Here is a 24,892-nt window from a genome sequence, read left to right as displayed (position 1 = left end):
TGAATGAATGTGTCAACAAGGACTAAAATGTCAACTTTAATCTCTGATGACAAAAACATGAAGATGATGTGGACTTACTACTCTCCATCAGGGTTAGTCTGGCCGACTGAGACCTGCTAGGTTTGTTCCGTGGGCTGGCTATTTCTGTTCCTTGTAGCTCCAGATTTCTCATATTGTAACCATACATTGCCTCCTGGAAATACAGAATCTCAATGTAGTTCATTTCAGCATAAAATGATGTCATTTGTTTCTTTTTCTGGACCTTTCCAACATGATCTTCCAGTTAGACTTGTCAAAGCATATATATAGAATAATGTACAAAGATCAGCCTCTAGGTTATGGTAAAAATAAGTGACTTTTCATTTGAAACAAGGCGTAAGTAAACAACAATTTAAAAACTGTTTACAGGACAGGTCTAGTCAAAACCAAATCTAAAACTGATTTAACTGCATATTAAAATAACACACATTACTTAACTAATAAAAAAGAAACACAAAGAGAGAACTCTTAATCACAGAAAGAGTACAAATGCACATGTGACTTACATCTCTTTCAACAGGATTCACTATGACATGAACACAGGCAGCATAAAAGTTCTTCCAGCCACCATACTCATTGTCTATCGGCTCATAAGGGATAAACCACCCCTTCCTTATACACTTGGATTTCCAAATAACATCCTGAAACCAAAGCAACATATCAAATCAACACAAGGGCAAATACATGTAGATAAATAAATAGAATAAGATCAAAAAGTACTCTTCAATCCAAATTGATAAGTAATAAAAGGAGATGAGTAATAAAAGGAGATAATCAGTTAAGTCTGAATAAGGCCAAATGAGAAAAGTAAAGAAAAAGGAGGGGTCTGAAAAGGGAAGAAAGAGTAAGCATACATGATCATCTTTTACTGTGTTCAGAGATATAACATATTGGGGCATTCTTTGAATAGTTTATACTGTCTCTTACCTCAGCAGTTGGACAGTTCTATATGTGTAGCAACTGTATTCTATTTTAATGCAGTGTATGAATCCTGTTTATATGTACAGCATTGCACATGGTGTATGCTTTAGTTCTTTTGGATGATTGTGATGAATGGTTTTGCACACTTTGTCTTACTGAGGTACATGCAGCAAAGTGCTGGTTGTAGGAGCTCACTTTATGTTTTCTTGTTAATTTTTCCTGCCATGCACCAGTATATATTATTCTAATTTTTCAGTATAGTCACATTGCTTGAGACCTCACCAGGATGCCATCTCCTTTACGACAGTAATATTTAAGCAATAGAGGTATGTAATATTGAGGTATATAAATAATTTTCTCTCTATCCTCTATAACACACAGTAGTACGCTATTTTAGAATAATTTGGCACTCATCCCTAAATTTCTATTACTTCACACAAATTTCTCAGAATATAATATCAGATTTAATACTGTCTGTGTCAGGTGACAGTTGCATTATTATCTGAACTGACAACATGGGTTAAATTATGTATCTTGACAACATGGGTTAAATTATGTATCTTGACAACATTATATATCTTGACAACATGGGTTAAATTATGTATCTTGACAACATGGGTTAAATTATGTATCTTGACAACATTATGTATCTTGACAACATGGGTTAAATTATGTATCTTGACAACATGGGTTAAATTATGTATCTTGACAACATGGGTTAAATTATGTATCTTGACAACATGGGTTAAATTATGTATCTTGACAACATTATGTATCTTGACAACATGGGTTAAATTATATATCTTGACAACATGGGTTAAATTATGTATCTTGAATGCAGTAATACACGGTAACAATGATAAGTTTTTTATAATCACATGCAATTATTCTTGCTGCGGAAAGAGTCATGTACAATCCTGGTAATAATGTAATTCCATACACATGTGGTCATTCTAATTTTGGAACTTTTTTATGTTTAGCCAGATTTTTTTATTGTGTATGCAATACATAACACATACACACACAGATATATATATATATATATATATATATATATATATATATATATATATATATATATATATATATATATATATATATATATATATATATATATTGTACAAAAACACACTAGAAGTTTGTGACCCCCCAAAAAAGAGACCAAAATAGAGAGACTGTTTGATCTGTGTTGCATCAGTTACTTCCCTTGTATAGACTGCAAGGTGGCAGGGCATAGTTTCATAAACTGGCACTTGTCATAAGGCTATGGTGTGACTTTTTCAGCTATTATTGTTATCTAATTAAAGATATGGATATATTTGTAAACTAGGTGGTTTGGGCATGTGTTGTTCTTGAAATTTATGTGAGGCATATACACATACTATAGCTACTCTGCAGTATGGAGATAGTGAAATACCAATAGTCAGCTAGGAAGAAGAGTTATCCCCCCATACCAGTAAACACGTTGGTTCAAGGCAAGAAGAATATCTCAAAAAGGCTTGGATGGCAACAATTTTCAATTGCTTCAGCCTGTTTAGTACACAATGTTTTGCAGAATTATCAAAAGGAAATGGGCTTATTTTTACACTGTGAGTATCACATAGTGTCAAAAATGATCTTTAAACATAAAAAATGCAGGTATAAATTTAGGGTTGGGTGCATAAACTTCTTTTGCTATGAACTGCCATTGACTTTTCTGGTCAAGTGGATAATATTCTTATGCTTTGTTTTAAAATATAGGTATCCAAAAATATGGACCTGTTTTACCTCACTTGTGTAATTTCTTTTAACGACTTATTTTCTTAAACTAGGCCAGTGAATGCACATTAAATTTGTGCATAAAAACTGTCCCTCGCACCCAAAAGTAACTTAATGCTCTGCTTAGAAACTATCAAATGGGGAAGTAACTATTTTTACCTTAAAGTATTTTTCATCCCATTTATAGAGAAGTATTGTTCATCTCTCTTTCTTCTAATGTATTTGCCTAAACAGACCAGGACTTTTTTCTTATTCAAACATTTCTCGAGTTATATTTTTCCCCACTATGAAATACTAGTTATATATTTTATAGCTCAGACGAACCACAGATTTTGCATTTTTACTAATTATATTGATTTCATAAGATAAAATTTGTTGCATATTGTGATTTTCAATCAATATTTATACATTTCTCAAGGAAAATATATCTTGTTGAAATTGTGACAATTTGGTCCCAGTGACTATTTTTAAGTTCTGGAGTAAATTTCTTGACATGCATTGTTAGGTAAGATATAATTCTATGTAGCTTCATGTGAATTTGACATCTGAACAAAATAAACAACGTCCTCAACTAACCATCGGAATGATATATTACCAAGATGAAAAGCTGTTGCCATGTCAACAATCTCTGACAACTTATCATTGGCATTTTTTTAGCCATTCATTTGCAGCATTACAAAAACAAATAGGAGCAGCCTTAGTAATGCACAACTGTAACATTACAAAAGATACAATTTACAACTTTTTTTATTTTGTGCTAACTGCAGTATATACCTTCTACCTTGGTGGAGTAAAGGTTTTACGTTCTTTTAACACATTAACCCATGGAGTTTTTTGCCGTTTTCACCTTAAATTTGAGTAGGAAACAAATTTTGAAAGCTATTTCTGAACTGATCCGAAAACACCAAATCCCAGTGATCTTTCAATAACATACTGCCTAGTTGTGTTAGAAACATCATTTTTCATTGGCTATTTGGCTCACACATGAGCAGAAGGGTAAAAGTTGAGTACCTTTTTTCTTTTTTTTTGCTAAACTGACCCATTATTTTTGTATCCAGACCACTCTTTATTCCAAATACCCAACTTATCCTACTTTTTGCTAAAGTTCATCTGTCTGTTTGCAGTTCATACCGGTTTGCCTTAGATCTGAGACCAAAAAGTCTAAAATCTGGACACAAAATCAGATCGCATTCACGAGCCAATTTTGGGTAGAAAAAAAATCGAGTCCAACACATGAGGTTTTTCCCTCTGTATTTTGTAGTGCAACTAGAACGTCCAGATTATTTGTATCATTGTAGAGCTACATCTGTCTACCTTTCTATAATACTACCCACTTTAGTGTATCATGCATGACCATGACACTACAGAGCTTGGCAGTAGGCTACTACCTCCTGCCACATTAACTCGTCGCTAGGGGTTAATGTGTTAAAAGGCTTGGTATGTTGTAGAATGTTTTCAGGGTTTAATAAATAAATTTCCTCAAATAATCATCAGATGATCCGAATGATATGTTACCAAGATGGGAAGCTGTTGCCACTGGTATGTCAACAACATTTACAGCTTGTAAATAACAGGACTTAGGAAACAAAATCATCCTAACTTCTGACAACTATTTCCCACATAACACTGGCAATTTGCTTCAGTCCATTTATTTGCAGTCATTACAAAAAGAAGTCATGTCCATTTGAGCAGCCTTAGCAATTTAAAACCTTTTGTAATTTTGTGCTTACTTCAGTGTATACTATCTACCTTGGTGGAGCAAAAGTTTTACATTCATTTAAAGGGTAAGAGTGCTCTGGTGTAGAATGCTTTCAACTGGGTTTAGTATGGTGTAAAATCTTTTCAACTGAGTTTAGCATGGTGTAGAATGCTTTCAACTGGGTTTAGTATGGTGTAAAATCTTTTCAACTGAGTTTAGCATGGTGTAGAATGTTTTCAACTGGGTTTAGCATGGTGTAGAATCTTTCTGACTGGATTTAGTAGGGTCTAGAATGTTTTCAACTGAGTTTAGTATGGTGTAGAATCTTTTCAACTGAGTTTGGTGTGGTGTAGAATGTTTTCAACTGGGTTTGGTGTAGTGTAGAATCTTTTCAACTGAGTTTGGTGTGGTGTAGAATGTTTTCAACTGGGTTTAATATGGTGTAGAATGTTTTCAACTGAGTTTGGTGTGGTGTAGAATCTTTTCAACTGGGTTTAGTATGTGTAAAATCTTTTCAACTGGGTTTAGTATGGTGTAAAATCTTTTCAACTGGGTTTAGTATAGAAATGAATCTTTTCAACTGGGTTCAGTATGGTGTAGAATCTTTTCAACTGGATTTAGTATGGTGTAGAATCTTTTCAACTGGGTTCAGTATGGTGTATAATCTTTTCAATTGGGTTTAGTATAGAAATGAATCTTTTGAACTGGGTTTAGTATGGTGTAGAATCTTTTCAACTGGGTTCAGTATGGTGTAGAATCTTTTCAACTGGGTTCAGTATGGTGTAGAATCTTTTCAATTGGGTTTAGTACAGAAATGAATCTTTTAAACTGGGTTAAGTATGGTGTAGAATCTTTTCAACTGGGTTCAGTATGGTGTAGAATCTTTTCAATTGGGTTTAGTACAGAAATGAATCTTTTAAACTGGGTTAAGTATGGTGTAGAATCTTTTCAACTGGGTTTAATATGGTGTAGAATCTTTTCAACTGGGTTCAGTATGGTGTAGAATCTTTTCAACTGGGTTTAATATGGTGTAGAATCTTTTCAACTGGGTTCAGTATGGTGTAGAATCTTTTCAACTGGTTTAAGTATGGTGTAGAATCTTTTCAACTGGGTTCAGTATGGTGTAGAATCTTTTCAACTGGGTTCAGTATGGTGTAGAATCTTTTCAACTGGGTTTAATATGGTGTAGAATCTTTTCAACTGGGTTCAGTATGGTGTAGAATCTTTTCAACTGGGTTAAGTATGGTGTAGAATCTTTTCAACTGGGTTTAGTATGTGCAGAATCTTTTCAACTGGGTTTAATATGGTGTAGAATCTTTTCAACTGGGTTTAGTATGTGTAGAATCTTTTCAACTGGGGTCAGCATGGTGTAGAATCTTTTCAACTGGGTTAAGTATGGTGTAGAATCTTTTCAACTGGGTTCAGTATGGTGTAGAATCTTTTCAACTGGGTTCAGTATGGTGTAGAATCTTTTCAACTGGGTTCAGTATGGTGTAAAATCTTTTCAACTGGGTTCAGTATGGTGTAGAATCTTTTCAACTGGGTTTAGTATGTGCAGAATCTTTTCAACTGGGTTTAATATGGTGTAGAATCTTTTCAACTGGGTTTAGTATGTGTAGAATCTTTTCAACTGGGTTCAGTATGATGTAGAATCTTTTCAACTGGGTTAAGTATGGTGTAGAATCTTTTCAACTGGGTTCAGTATGGTGTAGAATCTTTTCAACTGGGTTCAGTATGGTGTAGAATCTTTTCAACTGGGTTCAGTATGGTGTAAAATCTTTTCAACTGGGTTAAGTATGGTGTAGAATCTTTTCAACTGGGTTTAGTATGTGTAGAATCTTTTCAACTGGGTTCAGTATGGTGCAGAATCTTTTCAACTGGGTTCAGTATGGTGTAGAATCTTTTCAACTGGGTTAAGTATGGTGTAGAATCTTTTCAACTGGGTTTAGTATGTGCAGAATCTTTTCAACTGGGTTTAATATGGTGTAGAATCTTTTCAACTGGGTTCAGTATGGTGTAGAATCTTTTCAACTGGGTTAAGTATGGTGTAGAATCTTTTCAACTGGGTTTAGTATGTGCAGAATCTTTTCAACTGGGTTTAATATGGTGTAGAATCTTTTCAACTGGGTTTAGTATGTGTAGAATCTTTTCAACTGGGTTCAGTATGGTGTAGAATCTTTTCAACTGGGTTCAGTATGGTGTAGAATCTTTTCAACTGGGTTTAATATGGTGTAGAATCTTTTCAACTGGGTTCAGTATGGTGTAGAATCTTTTCAACTGGGTTCAGTATGGTGTAGAATCTTTTCAACTGGGTTTAATATGGTGTAGAATCTTTTCAACTGGGTTCAGTATGGTGTAAAATCTTTTCAACTGGGTTTAGTATGTGCAGAATCTTTTCAACTGGGTTCAGTATGGTGTAGAATCTTTTCAACTGGGTTAAGTATGGTGTAGAATCTTTTCAACTGGGTTTAGTATGTGCAGAATCTTTTCAACTGGGTTTAATATGGTGTAGAATCTTTTCAACTGGGTTCAGTATGGTGTAGAATCTTTTCAACTGGGTTTAATATGGTGTAGAATCTTTTCAACTGGGTTCAGTATGGTGTAGAATCTTTTCAACTGGGTTTAGTATGTGCAGAATCTTTTCAACTGGGTTTAATATGGTGTAGAATCTTTTCAACTGGGTTCAGTTTGGTGTAGAATCTTTTCAACTGGGTTCAGTATGGTGTAGAATCTTTTCAATTGGGTTCAGTTTGGTGTAGAATCTTTTCAACTGGGTTCAGTATGGTGTAGAATCTTTTCAACTTGATTCAGTATGGTGTAGAATCTTTTCAACTGGGTTTAGTATGTGCAGAATCTTTTCAACTGGGTTTAATATGGTGTAGAATCTTTTCAACTGGGTTCAGTATGGTGTAGAATCTTTTCAACTGGGTTCAGTATGGTGTAGAATCTTTTCAACTGGGTTCAGTTTGGTGTAGAATCTTTTCAACTGGGATAAGTATGGTGTAGAATCTTTTCAACTGGATTTAATATGGTGTAGAATCTTTTCAACTGGATTCAGTATGGTGTAGAATCTTTTCAACTGGGTTCAGTTTGGTGTAGAATCTTTTCAACTGGATTCAGTATGGTGTAGAATCTTTTCAATTGGGTTCAGTATGGTGTAGAATCTTTTCAACTGGGTTCAGTTTGGTGTAGAATCTTTTCAACTGGATTTAGTATGGTGTAGAATCTTTTCAACTGGATTCAGTTTGGTGTAGAATCTTTTCAACTGGGTTTAATATGGTGTAGAATCTTTTCAACTGGGTTTAGTAAAGTGTAGAATCTTTTCAACTGGGTTTAGTATGGTGTAGAATCTTTTCAACTGGATTTAGTATGGTGTAGAATCTTTTCAACTGGATTTAGTATGGTGTAGAATCTTTTCAACTGGATTCAGTTTGGTGTAGAATCTTTTCAACTGGGTTTAATATGATGTAGAATCTTTTCAACTGGGTTTAGTAAAGTGTAGAATCTTTTCAACTGGGTTTAGTATGGTGTAGAATCTTTTCAACTGGGTTTAGTATGTGTAGAATCTTTTCAACTGGGTTCAGTATGGTGTAGAATCTTTTCAACTGGATTTAGTATGGTGTAGAATCTTTTCAACTGGATTCAGTTTGGTGTAGAATCTTTTCAACTGGGTTTAATATGGTGTAGAAACTTTTCAACTGGGTTTAGTAAAGTGTAGAATCTTTTCAACTGGGTTTAGTAAGCATAGTAATTGCCAGATTACATCCACATTCTTCTAAGCAAGCTCGACATAATTCCTTGGATACTGCAGGATATAATTCCTTGGATACTACAGGATATAATTCCTTGGATACTACACAATATAATTCCCTGGATACTACAGGATATAATTCCTCAGATACTACAGTAATGGTTTCAGTTTTCTGATTGAACAGTTCTATTCAATACTACCATGTGGCATTTGTTTCACATAGCCTTATTTCTTATGGCCAGCAAATCTAACTTGGTTCTGAGGACAGAATCTTCTTTTAATCCTAATAAACAACTCACTAGAATCACAACTCCATGCTTTAAGTGCTTGAAATTCCAATAACATGGTTGAAAATCATCAATGATCCATGATTCATTTTGATGATAGAGACTTAATTATTCCACTTACAAAAATCACGGGATCTCCTTATGTCCAGTGTCAGCATTTAACACCATGTGTAAAATAACTCCTAAATCTCCTGAAAATGATGTTCCATAATTATTTATAACTTATTTTCAGTTGGCCAATGAGAAGATAGTATTCCATTCAGGGCGTTGTTCTTGCATATTAAGTGGGCGCGATTAGAGCCATGTTGATTTGGGAAAATGATTTGGCGTTCCTTAAAGGTATGATTGTAAGTCAAACTTCTGATAGTGATACACAATCGAATGCCTGAGCTAAATATCGGTACCAAACTTATTAAACTACGCAAAGCGTAGCTTGAAATATCAGCATTTATTCTTGAACAGGTTGTGAGAGCAAGGAGACAAGTGTCCTCCCTTGTAGTTATTATATAGTACATGTATGACAGGTCAAATGTAAGCAACGATACGAGCTCCTGTGATAAAAACATATTCAGCAAATGGAAAAAAATCAGTCTCAATCAAGCAATACAGTTATTTTATGTTGCCGCCACAATGGACATTTTGTTTGGTTCTCCAATGCTGTCCTTTAGCTGTGACTTCAATAATGGATGCACTTTTCATCAAAGAAAGCAGACTACAATCTTCAATAAAAGCAAAAACCTTTTCTTTAAAGGAAGTCAGTACCAAACTTAAATAAAAGTAATGGAATCTGATGGATTTTTACATTTTCTAACATGACTGGAACATGTTAACTGTGCCTTGAAAGTTTCCTTTTTGCAGGGAAAAAGTTTATGTTTACAAACATTACCTATGATGGCTTAAAACATAGACTAACTTTTACTGACTTGGGACATACTGAAAAGTAAATGTGTTTTGTCATTCATTACGTGATTGTGCTATGTTTTTCCACTGAATTCAGACCAATATGACCTGTGACAAAATTACTGAATATTTTAAATCTGTGTGTGCATATTTTCTATGGAATCACTTGTATTGTGAATTCAATGTATATGATGAAATTCGCAGGTGAGTACATGGTGTTGATACTCTATTCATGCTATACATTAGACATGTATATATAAACAGTATTCATATATATGCACCAACTCGTGGTTCTCTAAATAAAGTAAAATATGCCCTCTCTGTTTTCACTACAGGTATATTTCTCATTTAATATTCATCAATTTAAGATGGTAACTGTGCCAATGAAGCATGTATTTTACTGCCTGCATTTATTACCTACCCTCCACCGCAATTTTTTGGGGTACATGCATCATTTGGGGTACATGCATATGATTGCTTATAACACGGTCAGGTTCTATGGCTCACAATTACCGTGTTATAGTGGGGTAACACTGTACCAACATAAATTCCTAATATTGTAATTTGTTAACATCAGCGATGTCAATGCAAGAAAAAGTTTACCCATATCCTGATATCTGCAAATTTTGAGGAAAACAATATGAAAGAATGGTACCTGTTCAGTAAGAAATTTCCAGTTCCAGCAGACCTGTGCAGCCTGACAAAGACCGATTGGCTCCAGAAAGGAAAAGATGTACAAGGAGAGAAATCGTGGAAGGACACGCGTGAAGTCTAGATGTTGAAATGGCACATTGTTCTCAAACCATTCCTGCACAAATCCATACTGGGACTTTGAGCAGTGACAGAAAATCTTATCCAAGAATCTTTTTCTCTGGGAGTTGGACCAAAGATCAAACTGAAATTTGAAAAAAATTATAAAGGTAATGTTTTAAATTAATGTAATGCCTTAGCAAGCTTGACCTTGACCAGTTGACCTCTGGGAATATTTAATGTTTCCTGATAAAACAGCATGCAGATTATTAACATTCACTGATGCAATATGGGTAAATATCAATTTCAGATGAGTGACAGATTGTATGTAAGAAAGCTTGCCGGTAGTTTCTCGTGGGTCAGTGGTTCTTTCCAGGGTTTTCCCGGGTTCCTCCACCATTTATATGGGCCACCATGTATAGCCTATCTTGTACTAAAAAATGGCATTAAACCCTACAACAACAACAAAAACAACCTAGAAAATGTTAAAATAGCTATTCCTATAAATGCATTTATTAGCAAATGTTTCAAAATAAATGTCAGCTTTACCAGCAAACTTTCTCTGCCAACTAGTGTCAAAAGAAAATGTGAATAAAGTTAATGGCAGTTCTAGATTTGTGTTCTTGCAAAGCAGGCCCCCGCCTCCCAAGCAAAGAAAAAGTCCAGAGAATTCGTAAAGATGCTGATGTCAGAAAGATAATTTACTGGACACAAAACTCAATTCATCTAGGCTCTAGTTTCTGCCCTCCTCACTGGCAGCTTGTACCCCTGCCCCTACCAATTTAAAAGTGAAAAGCATCAAGGATATAAAAATGTACAAAGCTTACTCATTTCATTCAGTGATATCTAATTTCTAACCCAGTGGACAGTCTGAGTAAATCTCCAACATGTTAAAGCCAAATGTAAATCTTATCAATAATTTTTGTATTTTATTCAAGTATCTTCTTAACATATGTTATTATTTCTACTTTTTCTTCTCTTTTCAACAGAATATTTATTTCTGTCATAAATACGGTCAGATTTACAGTTACTGGACCTGGGCCATTTGATTCAGATACTTCCATTCAATGTTATACCTTTTCTTCAAAATCTGATCATCCAGACACCCAAATATATCCTTGTAATTCATCAGAGGGAAAAGTTCTTGTTGACACAATGCTTCAGCTGGTCATCACATCTCACTGGTGTGAAGTTTGCATACCCCCTAGCAGCTGATGCAGCCAACACAGCTGCCCTTTCAGCCATGTAACATAGGCAAAGCTGGTTTTGTAGTAGGCAAACAAATCACAAACCAAATGTTTGCAGCTGGTACACTTGGGTCAAACATTATTTTCTTGTAATACAGCCAGGCTTTGACTTCATTAATAACAACAAAATATGTTTATTTTTGGTGGGGTGGGGGCAAGCAATTAGTGGTTAAACAACTCTAACTACACATATTTTTGTAAATAAAAAAGAATTTATATTCCGTTAATGAATGACTTGTGCAATGCTTTATTTAATGAAAAAGGACTGATGTCACAGTAATTGACAAAATGGGAGACTGGACATTATATTTTAAATGCATACAGAAACAAGTTTACTAAATTGCATTTGTCTGGGTCAAGTAATTGCTTTTATGTGTAATCATGCTAACAAGCTTTCCCAGCCAGATGTACAGATGGATGGAAGACCAGAGCCAATTCAAGATTCCCCTACTGAAAGCAGGATGGACACAGGCATTTTTAAATGAAGAGTAAACAAGTTTTGCATGTATATACATGATCTGCCAAGTCCATACATGAAAGAAGCACAAACATGTGGCAAATGAAACAAGAGTCCCTTGCAAGGACTGGCAAAAAGAGACTTTTTTCACTGCCAAATACTGAAACCATATGAAATATTCTTGAGAAATTGAAACATACCCAATTCATAAAAACAAGTAGTCATGTGTATAGATTTTGAAATAATTCTGAGTTTCAGTATACTTCAGTTAATTCACCCTCATCTAATGTCAACACAGAAACATATGCCATGTATAACTTTCACTGGAACTTTCAAAATAATTAACACTGAGACCTTTTGAGACAGAGTATTTAGCTTTTTGATCCAGAACGATTCATTAACTTTCACAAAAAGCTAAATATTCTGTCTCAAGAGGAAAAAATTCTCAGTTAGAACTGTACTGAAATCTCCATCAAAGATAATATGTAGCATTTTGTTTCGATGTTACTTTTTACGTGTCATCACTTTCAAGTTCTTTACATTCAGAAGCCACTAATGAAGGTAAATTAGCTAAATTGTAAACAAACCCCAAAAGATGTATGTATGTATGTATGTATGTATGTACGTACGTATGTATGTATGTATGTATGTATGTATGTATGTATGTATGTATGTATTTGCATACTATTCATGTATGTGTGTACTTGGGTATTATTCATGTTTTGTATATTTGTTTACTATTCCAGTATTTGTGTACATTTATACTATTCATGTATTTGTGTACTTGTGCACTATTCATGTATGTGTGTACCTGGGTACCATTCATGTATTTATGTATTGGTTTACTATTCATATAGTTGCATACTTGGGCACTATCATGTATTGTGTACTTGTGTACTATTCATGTATTTGTATACATGTACTTGTGTACTATTCATGTATTTATATACTTGTGTACTATTCATGTATTTGTATACTTGTGTATTATTCATGTATTTAAGACCCAAACAAACATCCTAATTATTCTATTCTACCTGATACTCACCCAATGACTGACCAGATCTGTTCTTTCACTGAAAATCTGGAAAGATGAAATGAAGAACTATGAGGTACTTTATATTTTGGTGGATTTCCAATCCTACTTCAACTTGGACTCCGACTTTTTCATCTACATTTATTTGGCATAGAGGAGGGGAGCATAACAATTTCACCATCTTACATCACAGACATTTGGTCAATTCTGGCTTTTCAGCAGAGCTTTAAATATAGACCAAATGAAACAACTTATCAAAGTGTTTGGAATGATCAGAACCTATTCATACAACATTTCTTACAGTAAAATTAGAGACAAAAATATTCCTTTAATTGGATATGTTTTTCAATATGGCAGTGTCTGTTTTAGAAAATCTTATGCACCAAGAATACAGCAGCTATTAACCTTGACCTATTTTCTTGTATGACCAGCTCCAAGATCTTCTACACTACAACCAACTATTCAGATTATCTTACACATAAAGCCACTTCCAAAATGCATGCAGTATTCACATTCATGTAACATAATTGTGAGACTGAATAATCCGAATTTCACATTAGTCAGTAACATATTTCCACATGCCAACAAGGCCCAAGCCAATATAGGAAAATTTTATGAGGTGGAAAAATGGAAAAGAAAAGAAATGTTGAAGTGAATAAAAAATATGCAGCAAATAAAACACTAATAAAAAGTTGTAGCCCCTCCCCTCACTGTTACTGCACAGAGGTGACACTTCTGAATGAACCAAAGGGCAGCAAAACCCTAAATAAATCCCTGATTACAGTTGTCCTTCATTACAGCACCCATCACTATAATATGATTCTTAATATGTGGCTTGCAGACCTGGACAACCAAATTTTAGTTACAGACAACAGTGTTGCTCAAAAAGCTTGTACCTGACCAGGTAATCTGGCCAACATGTACTTTATCAGCAGTGAGCTTACTTTGATGTAAGGTCAATAATAGTGGGCTCTGAATTAAATTTTTGCCCACTAAAGCTGAGAACAGTAATGCCAGGTCTCACCAATAATTTCATGTGTGGCAATCATAAATGAGCCTCAACATTTTATTCAATATAGGCAACTGAACCCCATACTTTATTTGCATACACACAGCTTGCTAGAATCAGCAAAGCAAAACAGTCACTGGTCAGATTAACACTACAACCAATAAATTTTACTCTTCTTTTCCCTCTCGGATAAAGAATTAAAAAAAATTAAACAAAAAAAAGTCACTCTCTACTGTTCTGCTGATTAGGAATATTTTTCATTGTAATTCAGTTTGATTAAAATGAAAGAAATGACTTTGGTGTGACATATTAGTAAAAATGGATACAATAAAATTTATGTGGAATTTACATTGTACCAGTGATATGACTGAGATGAAACAGCTCAAACTAGCATCCCTAGTGTTTGACTATGTTCATATTAAAAGTTATGTCACATTTTTCTGTTCTAATATAGATTATGGATTGTGATCTGGATGAAGCTCAATCAAATACTATAATGTATGTCATAATGTGTATTCTTGTACACATCCTATTATTAGGCTCTAATTTTCATGAAAGTATCAGCATTTTATAAATAAATTGATACGAATCATAACATTATGACATCAAATGAGTACTATTTCATTCCTAGCACAGGTGCTAACCAACATATCCTCTGTGATGATGAATTTACATTCAATAAATAATTGATAGGTGATTTTAACATGGCTCACAATGCCTGAAATAGACATTTACTTAATGACCCCTTAGCTAATTGCTTGACAGCTGGATTTTGAATTCCCATAATATTTCTCTGTTATTCAATTTATGTTTTACTTTGAAAACAATTTGCAAAGGCTGTCAAAGTTTCTTTCATTTTCTTTATGAAAAGTTGTATGACGGAGTAAATTCTTAACTCTACATACCTGCCCCCTTTATTAATATATACAGTATCTCTTACATTATTTTATTCATTGGATAAAGTTCCATTACACAAAACAAAACACAAAAGAACAAATTTTATTTTAATTTCATATTAGATGTGATTATGATATTATTCCATGAAGTCTAAACCAAGTAACTCTTCATTTAATAATTGTTTTCAATACTGAGGAATGCATGTGACATGCCAAAAGCTGAATTATAGTGTAAATGAAACTATAAAAAATTTACAGCATCCAGATAGCTTTGCTGGTCAAACAAACTTCCCAATCTAGTTTTATAATGCACATTTATCTGCCCCTGTACATGTAGATGGGTAAAGACTAATGCTCAATGGCAGCAAGATTTATCTGCCCCTGTACATGTAGATGGGTAAAGACTAATGCTCAATGGCAGCAAGATTTATCTGCCCCTGTACATGTAGATGGGTAAAGACTAATGCTCAATGGCAGCAAGATTTATCTGCCCCTGTACATGTAGATGGGTAAAGACCAATACTCAATGGCAGCAAGATTTATCTGCCCCTGTACATGTAGATGGGTAAAGACTAATGCTCAATGACAACAAGATCAAGAATGGAAGCTATTTCCAAAGTGCAGCTCTTCTCAGCCAAACCAGATTTTCAAACATATCAATGTTCTTAAGACTTACACAAGCAGTTTATTTCAATAATGTAAGCTTTCACAGAAAAGATGATATTGCATTGCAGATGATCAGGTTACAATCCCAAAACTGTGAAAACAGGTGGGATGACTTCTTTTCTTTTTTTCTATACCATTACTGAACTATAGTGCCTCAAATATTTTCCAGCATCTCCCTTTGTCCCTTTGAAATTCTGTGTGGCCCCCAAATCAAGAAGACATGAGAACAGTCTTGGGACCTTGTTACAACACTGTATTATGACTTCAAAGGGTCACAAAAATAAGCACCCACTATAAAAAGATCACCTGTACCTAATGTTATATATGTATTGATTTAAATTTGTGCTTTACATTTTTATTGACATGGTATATATATATATATATATATATATATATATATATATATATATATATATATATATATATATATATATGCACTAAATAAATATATATATAATAGATTTCAAATGAAATACTGCTCTTCCATCACCTGTTCATTGGACGGCCTGTTGGTCATTGGTGTCCAGGCACTGTTGGAGGTCTTCATCTTCAATGTGTCAAATCGCTGGGACTGGGTAACCTTTTCTTTCCGCATGCTGGTCACTCGGCCCAGGATCTTCGTGTCATTGTGTGTCAGAATGGACAGTTTGTCAGACTTCATCTTCCTGCCAGTCGGATGTCTGGTCTCCATGTTCTGATCCAAAACAGCCATCGACATGATGGAAGTTTTTAGTTAATATTGCCACAACACTTGCTTGAATTACTTGCCTGAAATATACACAAGGTTAGTGCTGAACACTAAGACTCAACTGCTAATATGTAATAATTCTCACCTTTTGAAAAACTTTATTAAACTGTTGCCAATACTGCCGTCACTCATAACTATGTGTATTTCTTCAAGCAGGACACACAGCAAACTTTAAGTTATAGTAAAATTCATATGTCATTTAGCAACTATCACTTCCTGTTTTCCACAAGTTATCCTTTGATGACCCAAAAAATGTGCTTTGAAACTTTAACAAAAGTATGTAAATAGCGCTTTGTGATTTTAAGAATAGAATCAGTGAAATGAATATTTTAACTCTCGCATAAATATAGATTTCTTAAAAAATCAGCCTGAAACCCTAAGTGACTCTCCCATGGGAAAATAAAGGCTGACATTCCTGTGTCCAGGAAATACCACTTTATCAGATTTTCTGTTTTCAGAAACCATTGGGCAAATATACTCAAGAAGCTATACAATTCATAGAAAGCAAAGTCTAAACATCGTGTTATTGAAGATTCAGATTTAAAATACAATTATGTAGGTCAGAAACATACGGGACAATGATATGTTATGGAATTCAACGCTGTAACTGTAAGGTCAAGGTTATTTTCTGACTTCACTCATTTTTGTGAAAACACAAAAAAGCAGCAAACCAAATACTATGTAACCAATGCCTAACTTTGCTTTCAAGTATGTCGACAAATAATAAAACATTTCATTTACGTATATACATGTATAATTATGTATTTACAAGTTCACTGATGTACTAACAAGTTATTTTATTTCTTATTAATTTATCAGGGCTTGAAAATGACTAAACTAAGCTAAGATTTAGCAAGTTACAATTCTGAAATTACTCACTGAAACAAAATGAGCTAAAAGTTTGCTGCTAACGATATTTACCAATAATATTTCTCAAAATATGAAATGTGGTAGTGAACACTGAAAATACCTTATTTTTGCTAGTTAAAAATATTACGAGCATCAAAATGCTGCTAGTACTGAAATTTTTTAAATTCTGAGCCCTGATTTATTGATATTATGTGCCGTTGCTCAGAACAATTATATGGACGCCAATTCAAAGGTAGATGATCTGACCCATAACAATTTGCATTTTAAGAGGCTCCCAGCTAAGAAAACAAATTATCTGAATTTACTTTTGTATTTGGACATCTTTTCAAACAATCCATAACGAACAGCAATCCCTCTGAGAATCAAACACATATCAATCCAGAAAATACTGAATAGCAAACCCTCTCAAAATCAACCACATATCAGTCCAGTGGCTACTGAATAGCAATCCCTCTCAGAATCAACCACATATCAGTCCAGTGGCCATTGAATGGCAATCCATCTCAGAATCAACCAAATATCAGTCCAGTGGCCATTGAATAGCATTCCCTCTCAGAATCAACCACATATCAGTCCAGTGGCCACTGAATAGCAATCCCTCTCAAAATCGAACCACATATCAGTCCAGTGGCCACTGAATAGCAGTCCCTCTCAGAATCAACCACATATCAGTCCAGTGGCCGTTGAATAGCAGTCCCTCTCAGAATCAACCACATATATCAGTCCAGTGGCCGTTGAATGACATTCCCTGTCAGAATCAACCAAATATCAGTCCAGTGGCCGTTGAATAGCATTCCCTCTCAGAATCAACTACATATCAGTCCAGTGGCCACTGAATGGCATTCCCTCTCAGAATCAACTACATATCAGTCCAGTGGCCACTGAATGGCATTCCCTCTCAGAATCAACAACATATCAGTCCAGTGGCCACTGAATGGCATTCCCTCTCAGAATCAATCACATATCAGTCCAGTGGCTACTGAATGGCATTCCCTCTCAGAACCAACCACATATCAGTCCAGTGGCCATTGAATGGCATTCCCGCTCAGAATCAACCACATATCAGTCCAGTGGCCATTGAATGGCATTCCCTTTCAGAATCAACCACATACCAGTCCAGTGGCCACTGAATGGCAGTCCCCCTCAGAATCAACCACATATCAGTCCAGTGGCCATTGAATGGCAGTCCCCCTCAGAATCAACCACATATCAGTCCAGTGGCCACTGAATGGCATTTCCTCTCAGAATCAACCACATATCCGTCCAGTGGCCATTGAATGGCATTCCCTCTCAGAATCAACCACATATCAGTCCAGTGGCCGGTGATCTATTAAAACTGTTCATGCATGAGCAAAGACCATGCATCACTAAACTGCTGCTACAACAATTGCCCTCTGTCATGGCCAGTAATGTCAAACAATAATATAACATGGTGGAGAGAACCATCAAACATTAGTGTCTGTGATGGCAAACAAATGTAACAGTGGCAAATTAAATGGTGGCCACTCCACCTTGCACAAATTCTATAGTTCAGGCAACTTGCAACTAAGAATTATGTTGTATGGACTAATATGTTTACACTGTGAGTTTATTCCCTCTTCTACCAATACACTGCATCAAATCTTTCCAAATACAGTAGAACCTGTCTTGAAAGAACACCCCTTCTGCTAAACAAACTAATGGTCTCTCAAGACAGGTGGTCTCTCATGACATGTAATAACACTATATAACCAATAAATACATGCAAGGAGAACCTGGTTTCTCAGGACAGGTGGTCTTTCATAGCAGTGGTCTCAGAAGACAGGTTTTACTGTACTCTATCATTTATATTAATCCCTCTCTATATCAAACACCTATTAATCAAGCTGCTGTTGAACTAATACATGAATCGATAACAAAATCAGCAGATCATACACTCTGGAATTGCAGCTTTTATGGTCTTTTTTCCTCCACAGCCAATAATTAAAAAACAGACACTAAAATCTGTCTTGTACAACCACTTCCATCAAAAACCAGCTGTCTTGAGAAACAACATTTACAATCCACCGATACAATGTAATAAGACCACCTGGCTTGAGATCACATTTTGTTGGCAGAAATGATGGTCTCTCTGAGTCAGGTTCAACGAGAATAAAAAGTGGCAGACAAAAAAATGTAAAACCAGTTACAGTAACTGACTTAGGTATTTCTTGGCTATCATAGCTCTTCAACCAACTCACATGGCAGTAAACATATGTTCAAAAACCCAACAGCCTGTTTGTGTCTGGATATACACCAGTAAGGAAAATAGCACCAGAGAAAGTATATTACAACTAAAGCAATCCAACTCTTCTGTACAACCATGTAAATATGGGCTACCAACTATTTAACATATACCCCAAAATTTGTCCTGTTCTGAGGTATAAAAACTTTCGAATAACAAATAGTAGAATATATATCAAAAGTAATCTTCATAAATGTAAATAAATGAATGTTTGCTATCCTTTTTATGTTGTTGTTTAGCACATATAGAGTTATTCCCCTTGTTTGCACCAAGACATACATTAACTAATTATATATAATTATTAGATACATATGTATCAAGGTTAAAAAAAATCTATTGCCAGGGGGCCTGAAACAACTAAATTTTAAAGCTGGAGGACCACTTTTCCCCAATGTAAAAACCCTGTCAAGCAACTAAAACATTACAAAATTATCATATTAAAAATTAAAATCAAATTTAATATTTTTTCCAGCAGTAAGCATTAGATCATTAAACCATCCCCCTGGGAACCTGCAGCAGAGTGCTTGAATTATCTCTGTTTAATCTATAGTTTCACAGTATTTAGTAATTTCTATCACTAGAGATCACACTAATCCACAAGTTGGCAAATCATTATCTGATTAAGTTATCACAATCCATGTAACCAACCCTTCATGGAAACAGGACTTGTAAATGTATATCTTTTTTCCAACACAACAGCATATGGTAGATGTATCTTTCACCTTCAGCTTAACATACTGAATGCCTATGAATTAGTAATATGCATTCTGACTGGTCTGTTGCAGAAATATGAGCTCACTGAAGAGAACATGACCACTGTTTCTGTTGGCTATCTTTAGCTAAAAGAACATGACATGTATACAAATAATCAAACCAATCAGAGTTGTTGTTGCATACTATATTTGGTTTGATGGGTAATCGATAAACATAAATCTCACATGGAAAGTTAGCATTAAGCTGACAGTTTAGACAGGATTTTTTAAAATAGCAATGGATTACTACTAATGTCAGTCATAATGTTATAATAGCAATGGATTGATACTATTGACACTCATAATGTTATAATAGCAATGGATTAATACTAATGTCACTCAAAATGTTATAATAGCAATGGATTAATACTAATGTCACTCAAAATGTTATAATAGCAATGGATTAATACTAATGTCACTCAAAATGTTATAATAGCAATGGATTAATACTACTGTCACTCAAAATATTATAACAGCAATGGATTAATACTAATGTCACTCATAAAGTTATAATAGCAATGGATTAATACTAATGTCACTCATAAAGTTGTAATAGCAATGGATTAATACTAATGTCACTCATAAAGTTGTAATAGCAATGGATTAATACTAATGTCACTCATAAAGTTATAATAGCAATGGATTAATACTAATGTCACTCATAAAGTTGTAATAGCAATGGATTAATACTAATGTCACTCATAAAGTTGTAATAGCAATGGATTAATACTAATGTCACTCATAATGTTATAATAGCAATGGATTAATACTAATGTCACTCAAAATGTTATAATAGCAATGGATTAATACTACTGTCACTCAAAATATTATAACAGCAATGGATTAATACTAATGTCACTCATAAAGTTATAATAGCAATGGATTAATACTAATGTCACTCATAAAGTTGTAATAGCAATGGATTAATACTAATGTCACTCATAAAGTTGTAATAGCAATGGATTAATACTAATGTCACTCATAATGTTATAATAGCAATGGATTAATACTAATGTCACTCAAAAAGTTATAATAGCAATGGATTAATACTAATGTCACTCAAAAAGTTATAATAGCAATGGATTAATACTAATGTCACTCAAAATGTTATAATAGCAATGGATTGATACTAATGTCACTCATAATGATGTAAACTCAGATAAACATAAAAATGTATACAGAATTCTGGTCATGCACAGCCATTTGGTACAAATCTGATGAACAACATGACACCATCAAGAAATCTGACAGCAAGGCACCATCAAGAAAAGGAAATTTTATATATATATATATATATATATATATATATATATATATATATATATATATATATATATATATATATATATATATATATATATAATTGCTGAATACTTTTGATTACAACAATCTATGGGGCAGCTAGAGCAATTTACACAAGGCAATCAGAAAAATCTACTGGTGAAAAGCCAGCCTGACAGATTTTCATATATAAATATATATTTCTCTCTCTCTCTCTCTCTCACTTTCTCTCTCATTATATATATATATAAAATTCCAGAATTATACCATTTTTGAAATACAATAAAACCCATTTCAGAAACCATACCAACTACCAAAACAAGTGGTCTGTCTAAAAGGAAATGGATTAGTTCATGTATTGAGGTTCCAAAGATTGCTGATGACCATATGTCAGATGTTAAGCAAAGCAAAAACGAAACACTTGCAACATATAACATGCACCACTATGGCAAATATTTATCAGTTTGCTCAACAGGAACAATAAATCATTGCACAAATTTATGTGGTTTTAAACATGCACTTTATTTCATCTAATGCTGTTTTATTAATTCTTGAATTTCAAGAAAACTGTACAACATAAGATAGCACATTAAGATATATTACTTTCTATTTCTACAAAGAGATAATTTTTATTAAGCATGAATCACACTTATAATGCAAAAAATAAACGTTGCTCAACATGAACAACAAACCTGTCCTTAACTTTCAATGTATATTTTAGAGCACATATTTACACACATATTTTGATTTTCATCACCACTAGAAAAATTAATATAGGGCAGAAATATTTTTTTTAAAGATGAATCACACTTATGATGCAAAAAAACAATCAAGTTACTCAACAGGAACAAGAAACATGTCCATAACTTTTAATGTACATTATAGACCATTTATTTACATATTTTGAATTTCATCACCACTAAAAAATTAATATAGGGTAGAAATATAAATTACTTTTTGCTTCTAAAAAAATTCCTTTTTTACAAATTGCATTTGTGATGCAAATATTTCTGACTGTACCTCACAGCACATTTAAAAGCTTAGTTATTTTAGCAAAGCATACATAAAAATGACAATGATATATTCCACAATACTGTTTTTAACATTCTTTCATCCAGATGACCACCTGTGAGAAAGATTGTGTATTAATTACATTACCATTTTTGATGCACTTGAAAAACGTTTGCTCCGTGTTCATATTAGGATTGTTGTTCTGTCTGTATCACTCAGTTCTGATCCGTATTTTGCTAATAATGTCAGTCAGAGATGTGTTTTCTCAAGAACTGGGAGTCTGTCACTTCATCATAACAGGGAGTGAGACATTAATAATCAAGTTATTGAACACCAATTTCAATGGACATTTTAAAGACACTTTTTATACATTTTTAAAAGTTTAAAACAAACCATAAAGATCAAGAAAGAACAGAAGGATAACTTATTTTCTATTTTAATTTTTATCTTTTGTGTGCGAGATGACAAATCTGTGCAAGTTTGAAAAACGTTTGCTTCGTGTTAATATTAGGGTTGACCCTGTAAGACCAGAAGGACATTATTATTTAAAATTTACATAGCATGAAAAGATTTAATAATTCTGTGCAAGACTGTAGTTACTTTTCACAAATGAGAAAGGAGTGGTTTAGAAGCCTATTAGTATGCAGGGTGGCAACTCCTTGTACACCGCAGGAATTTGAAAAATAAATTGTAATTAGGATGTGCAGGGTTGTATAGTGAATTGCTTCTCACGTGTTGTGGTGCTCTTCTGTGATATTACATGATTAGTTTCTAATTCAAAATAATCCAATTTAAAAACACAATAAAAAAGAAAAGCCTCTTTTGAAAGACATCCCTCAGTCGTTCGTCACAATTTGCTACTATAAACACAGCAATGTGCGATAAATCGTCGTATCCGTAACATAAGAAAATGTCAGTTAAATAAACTGAGTAATGATTTTATATTGGGCAATTATTCTGAAATAATGTAAAAGTCAGCACCTACAATTTCTTCTAGAGATAACTGTCATAACAGGTGCGAGTCGCCATTTTCTTACTACTGCTTCACCACTGAGCATGCGTAGCATCAAAATCACTACGACAACGGGACATTTTACTTCTAAGATCGGTAACTCCTACAGGCTTAGCTGTTATCGATATCCGAGTTATTCCTCGCACTATTTTCTTTTTTTAATAGCACAACTTTCACAGAAAAATGTTCTGTTTCCGTTTACTCCGGCTTGTTAATATTGCATAGTATCATCCTTGACTTGAAAAAAGAGGGCCGTCAATCTTTAAAATATATATGCAGATTAATCTCACTTGGTTATTATTGGGTGGGGTGGGGGTGGATCCCTGTAAAAACTATTAACCTTTTGGAATAGACTAGTTTTACCTGCTTCGGCATAACTAAAACACCAGTTTAACATAAGCTCTAGCTAGTTTTATACCAACTATGCATAAACAAACAAAAAAACAACAACAACAAAAATAAGCACCAAACATAGCATTGCATAGTACATAATTACAGTAAGGGAAAAATCACACAACACAGAACTTAAAATGTACATGAACAATACTTGCAATAGCTTCAGTGTGTGCATATGAGAGAGAGAGAGAGAGAGAGAGAGAGAGAGAGAGAGTTTAATATGAAATCTACATTAATGAAGTCTACTGGCTAGCCAGTGACCACAATCTTGCGCTGACCTGGCTGTTGTTTTTCAAAGAATAAATGAAATTAATTACTTTTGTATTTTCAATTTAAAATGACCATCTGCATGTTTAGCACTACCTTGATCGTCATCCAAATATATAAACAGACTAACCAGTCAATCAAGTTAGATCGGATGAGAGGAGACGTTGATATAAAGGGAAACAACCCTGTGGAGACTACAATGTCATCCACGTGTCGTGTGGTGTGTATGTGCGTTTTCAGTGTGTATATGTGAAACACTGGGAAACGGAATGTAGTCTACGTCGTTTAGCAAAATGTGACTTCAAATGTCCAATAGTTTCAAGCAAAGTCAAGTAAGATCTCATGAGTCCCTTATAAATAAAATAAAACTTCTAACCCCTTTGTAATGGCCTTACGCTCCACCTTTTAAGCAAAATTACCATCTCTTACCAAAGATTCTCACGAAAAAATTGGTATGTATGTGCCTGACAGTATGTTTACCAACTTTTTATCCGAGGTCAGTACACTTGTTACAAATCTAACCATCTTGCACATGACCAAGGATTTTGTGTTGTTTTTTTTTTTTCTTTTTCTTTTTCTTTCCAAAAATTTCTTTGATCTCGAATGAAGACATTCACATACTGTTACAGTCCTCAAAATGTGCTTCGTTTGTATTGGAAGAAAACAATACACCAACATCATACTTAAAAACAAGGTCATTTAGTCTGCTTTATTATTATTTTGTTTTGCAGACCAAGATTTTAATTATTTCACTACTGCTGACATATTTGTTTTGCGTGATAACTATACTGGCATAAAACGATGTCTAAGCGGTGCATCTTACTCTAGGGAGAGAATAATATTTGGCCAACCCAAAGAATGAGGCGGAAGAGAAAGATA

The 24,892-nt window shown here is 34.1% G+C and overlaps 1 protein-coding gene across 2 annotated transcripts in view; it reads right to left on the bottom strand.

The window, feature by feature from the left end:
- Positions 1-23,380, bottom strand: part of LOC149797267 (epithelial cell-transforming sequence 2 oncogene-like) — a 110,845-nt gene extending 87,465 nt beyond the window's left edge. For both annotated transcript variants that reach the window (XR_016421790.1, XM_089961976.1), the window contains exons 1-6: positions 23,324-23,380; positions 15,904-16,181; positions 12,855-12,890; positions 10,011-10,250; positions 546-680; positions 79-193 (exon numbers count right to left, since the gene is read on the bottom strand). Coding sequence is in view for 1 of the 2 variants with exons in the window: in XM_089961976.1 (XP_089818102.1) it covers positions 79-193; positions 546-680; positions 10,011-10,250; positions 12,855-12,890; positions 15,904-16,131 (754 nt within the window). In the remaining variant the exon portion in view is untranslated. The remainder of the gene's footprint in view (positions 1-78; positions 194-545; positions 681-10,010; positions 10,251-12,854; positions 12,891-15,903; positions 16,182-23,323) is intronic.
- Between the last annotated feature and the right edge of the window lie 1,512 nt (positions 23,381-24,892).

The sequence above is a fragment of the Sinohyriopsis cumingii genome, chromosome 6 (genome assembly GCF_028554795.1).
Source record: "Sinohyriopsis cumingii isolate HCF-2022 chromosome 6, ASM2855479v2, whole genome shotgun sequence".
Lineage (NCBI taxonomy): Eukaryota > Metazoa > Mollusca > Bivalvia > Unionida > Unionidae > Sinohyriopsis > Sinohyriopsis cumingii.
Note: the sequence above shows the minus strand (reverse complement) of the source record. Positions and strands in the feature narration are given on the sequence as shown.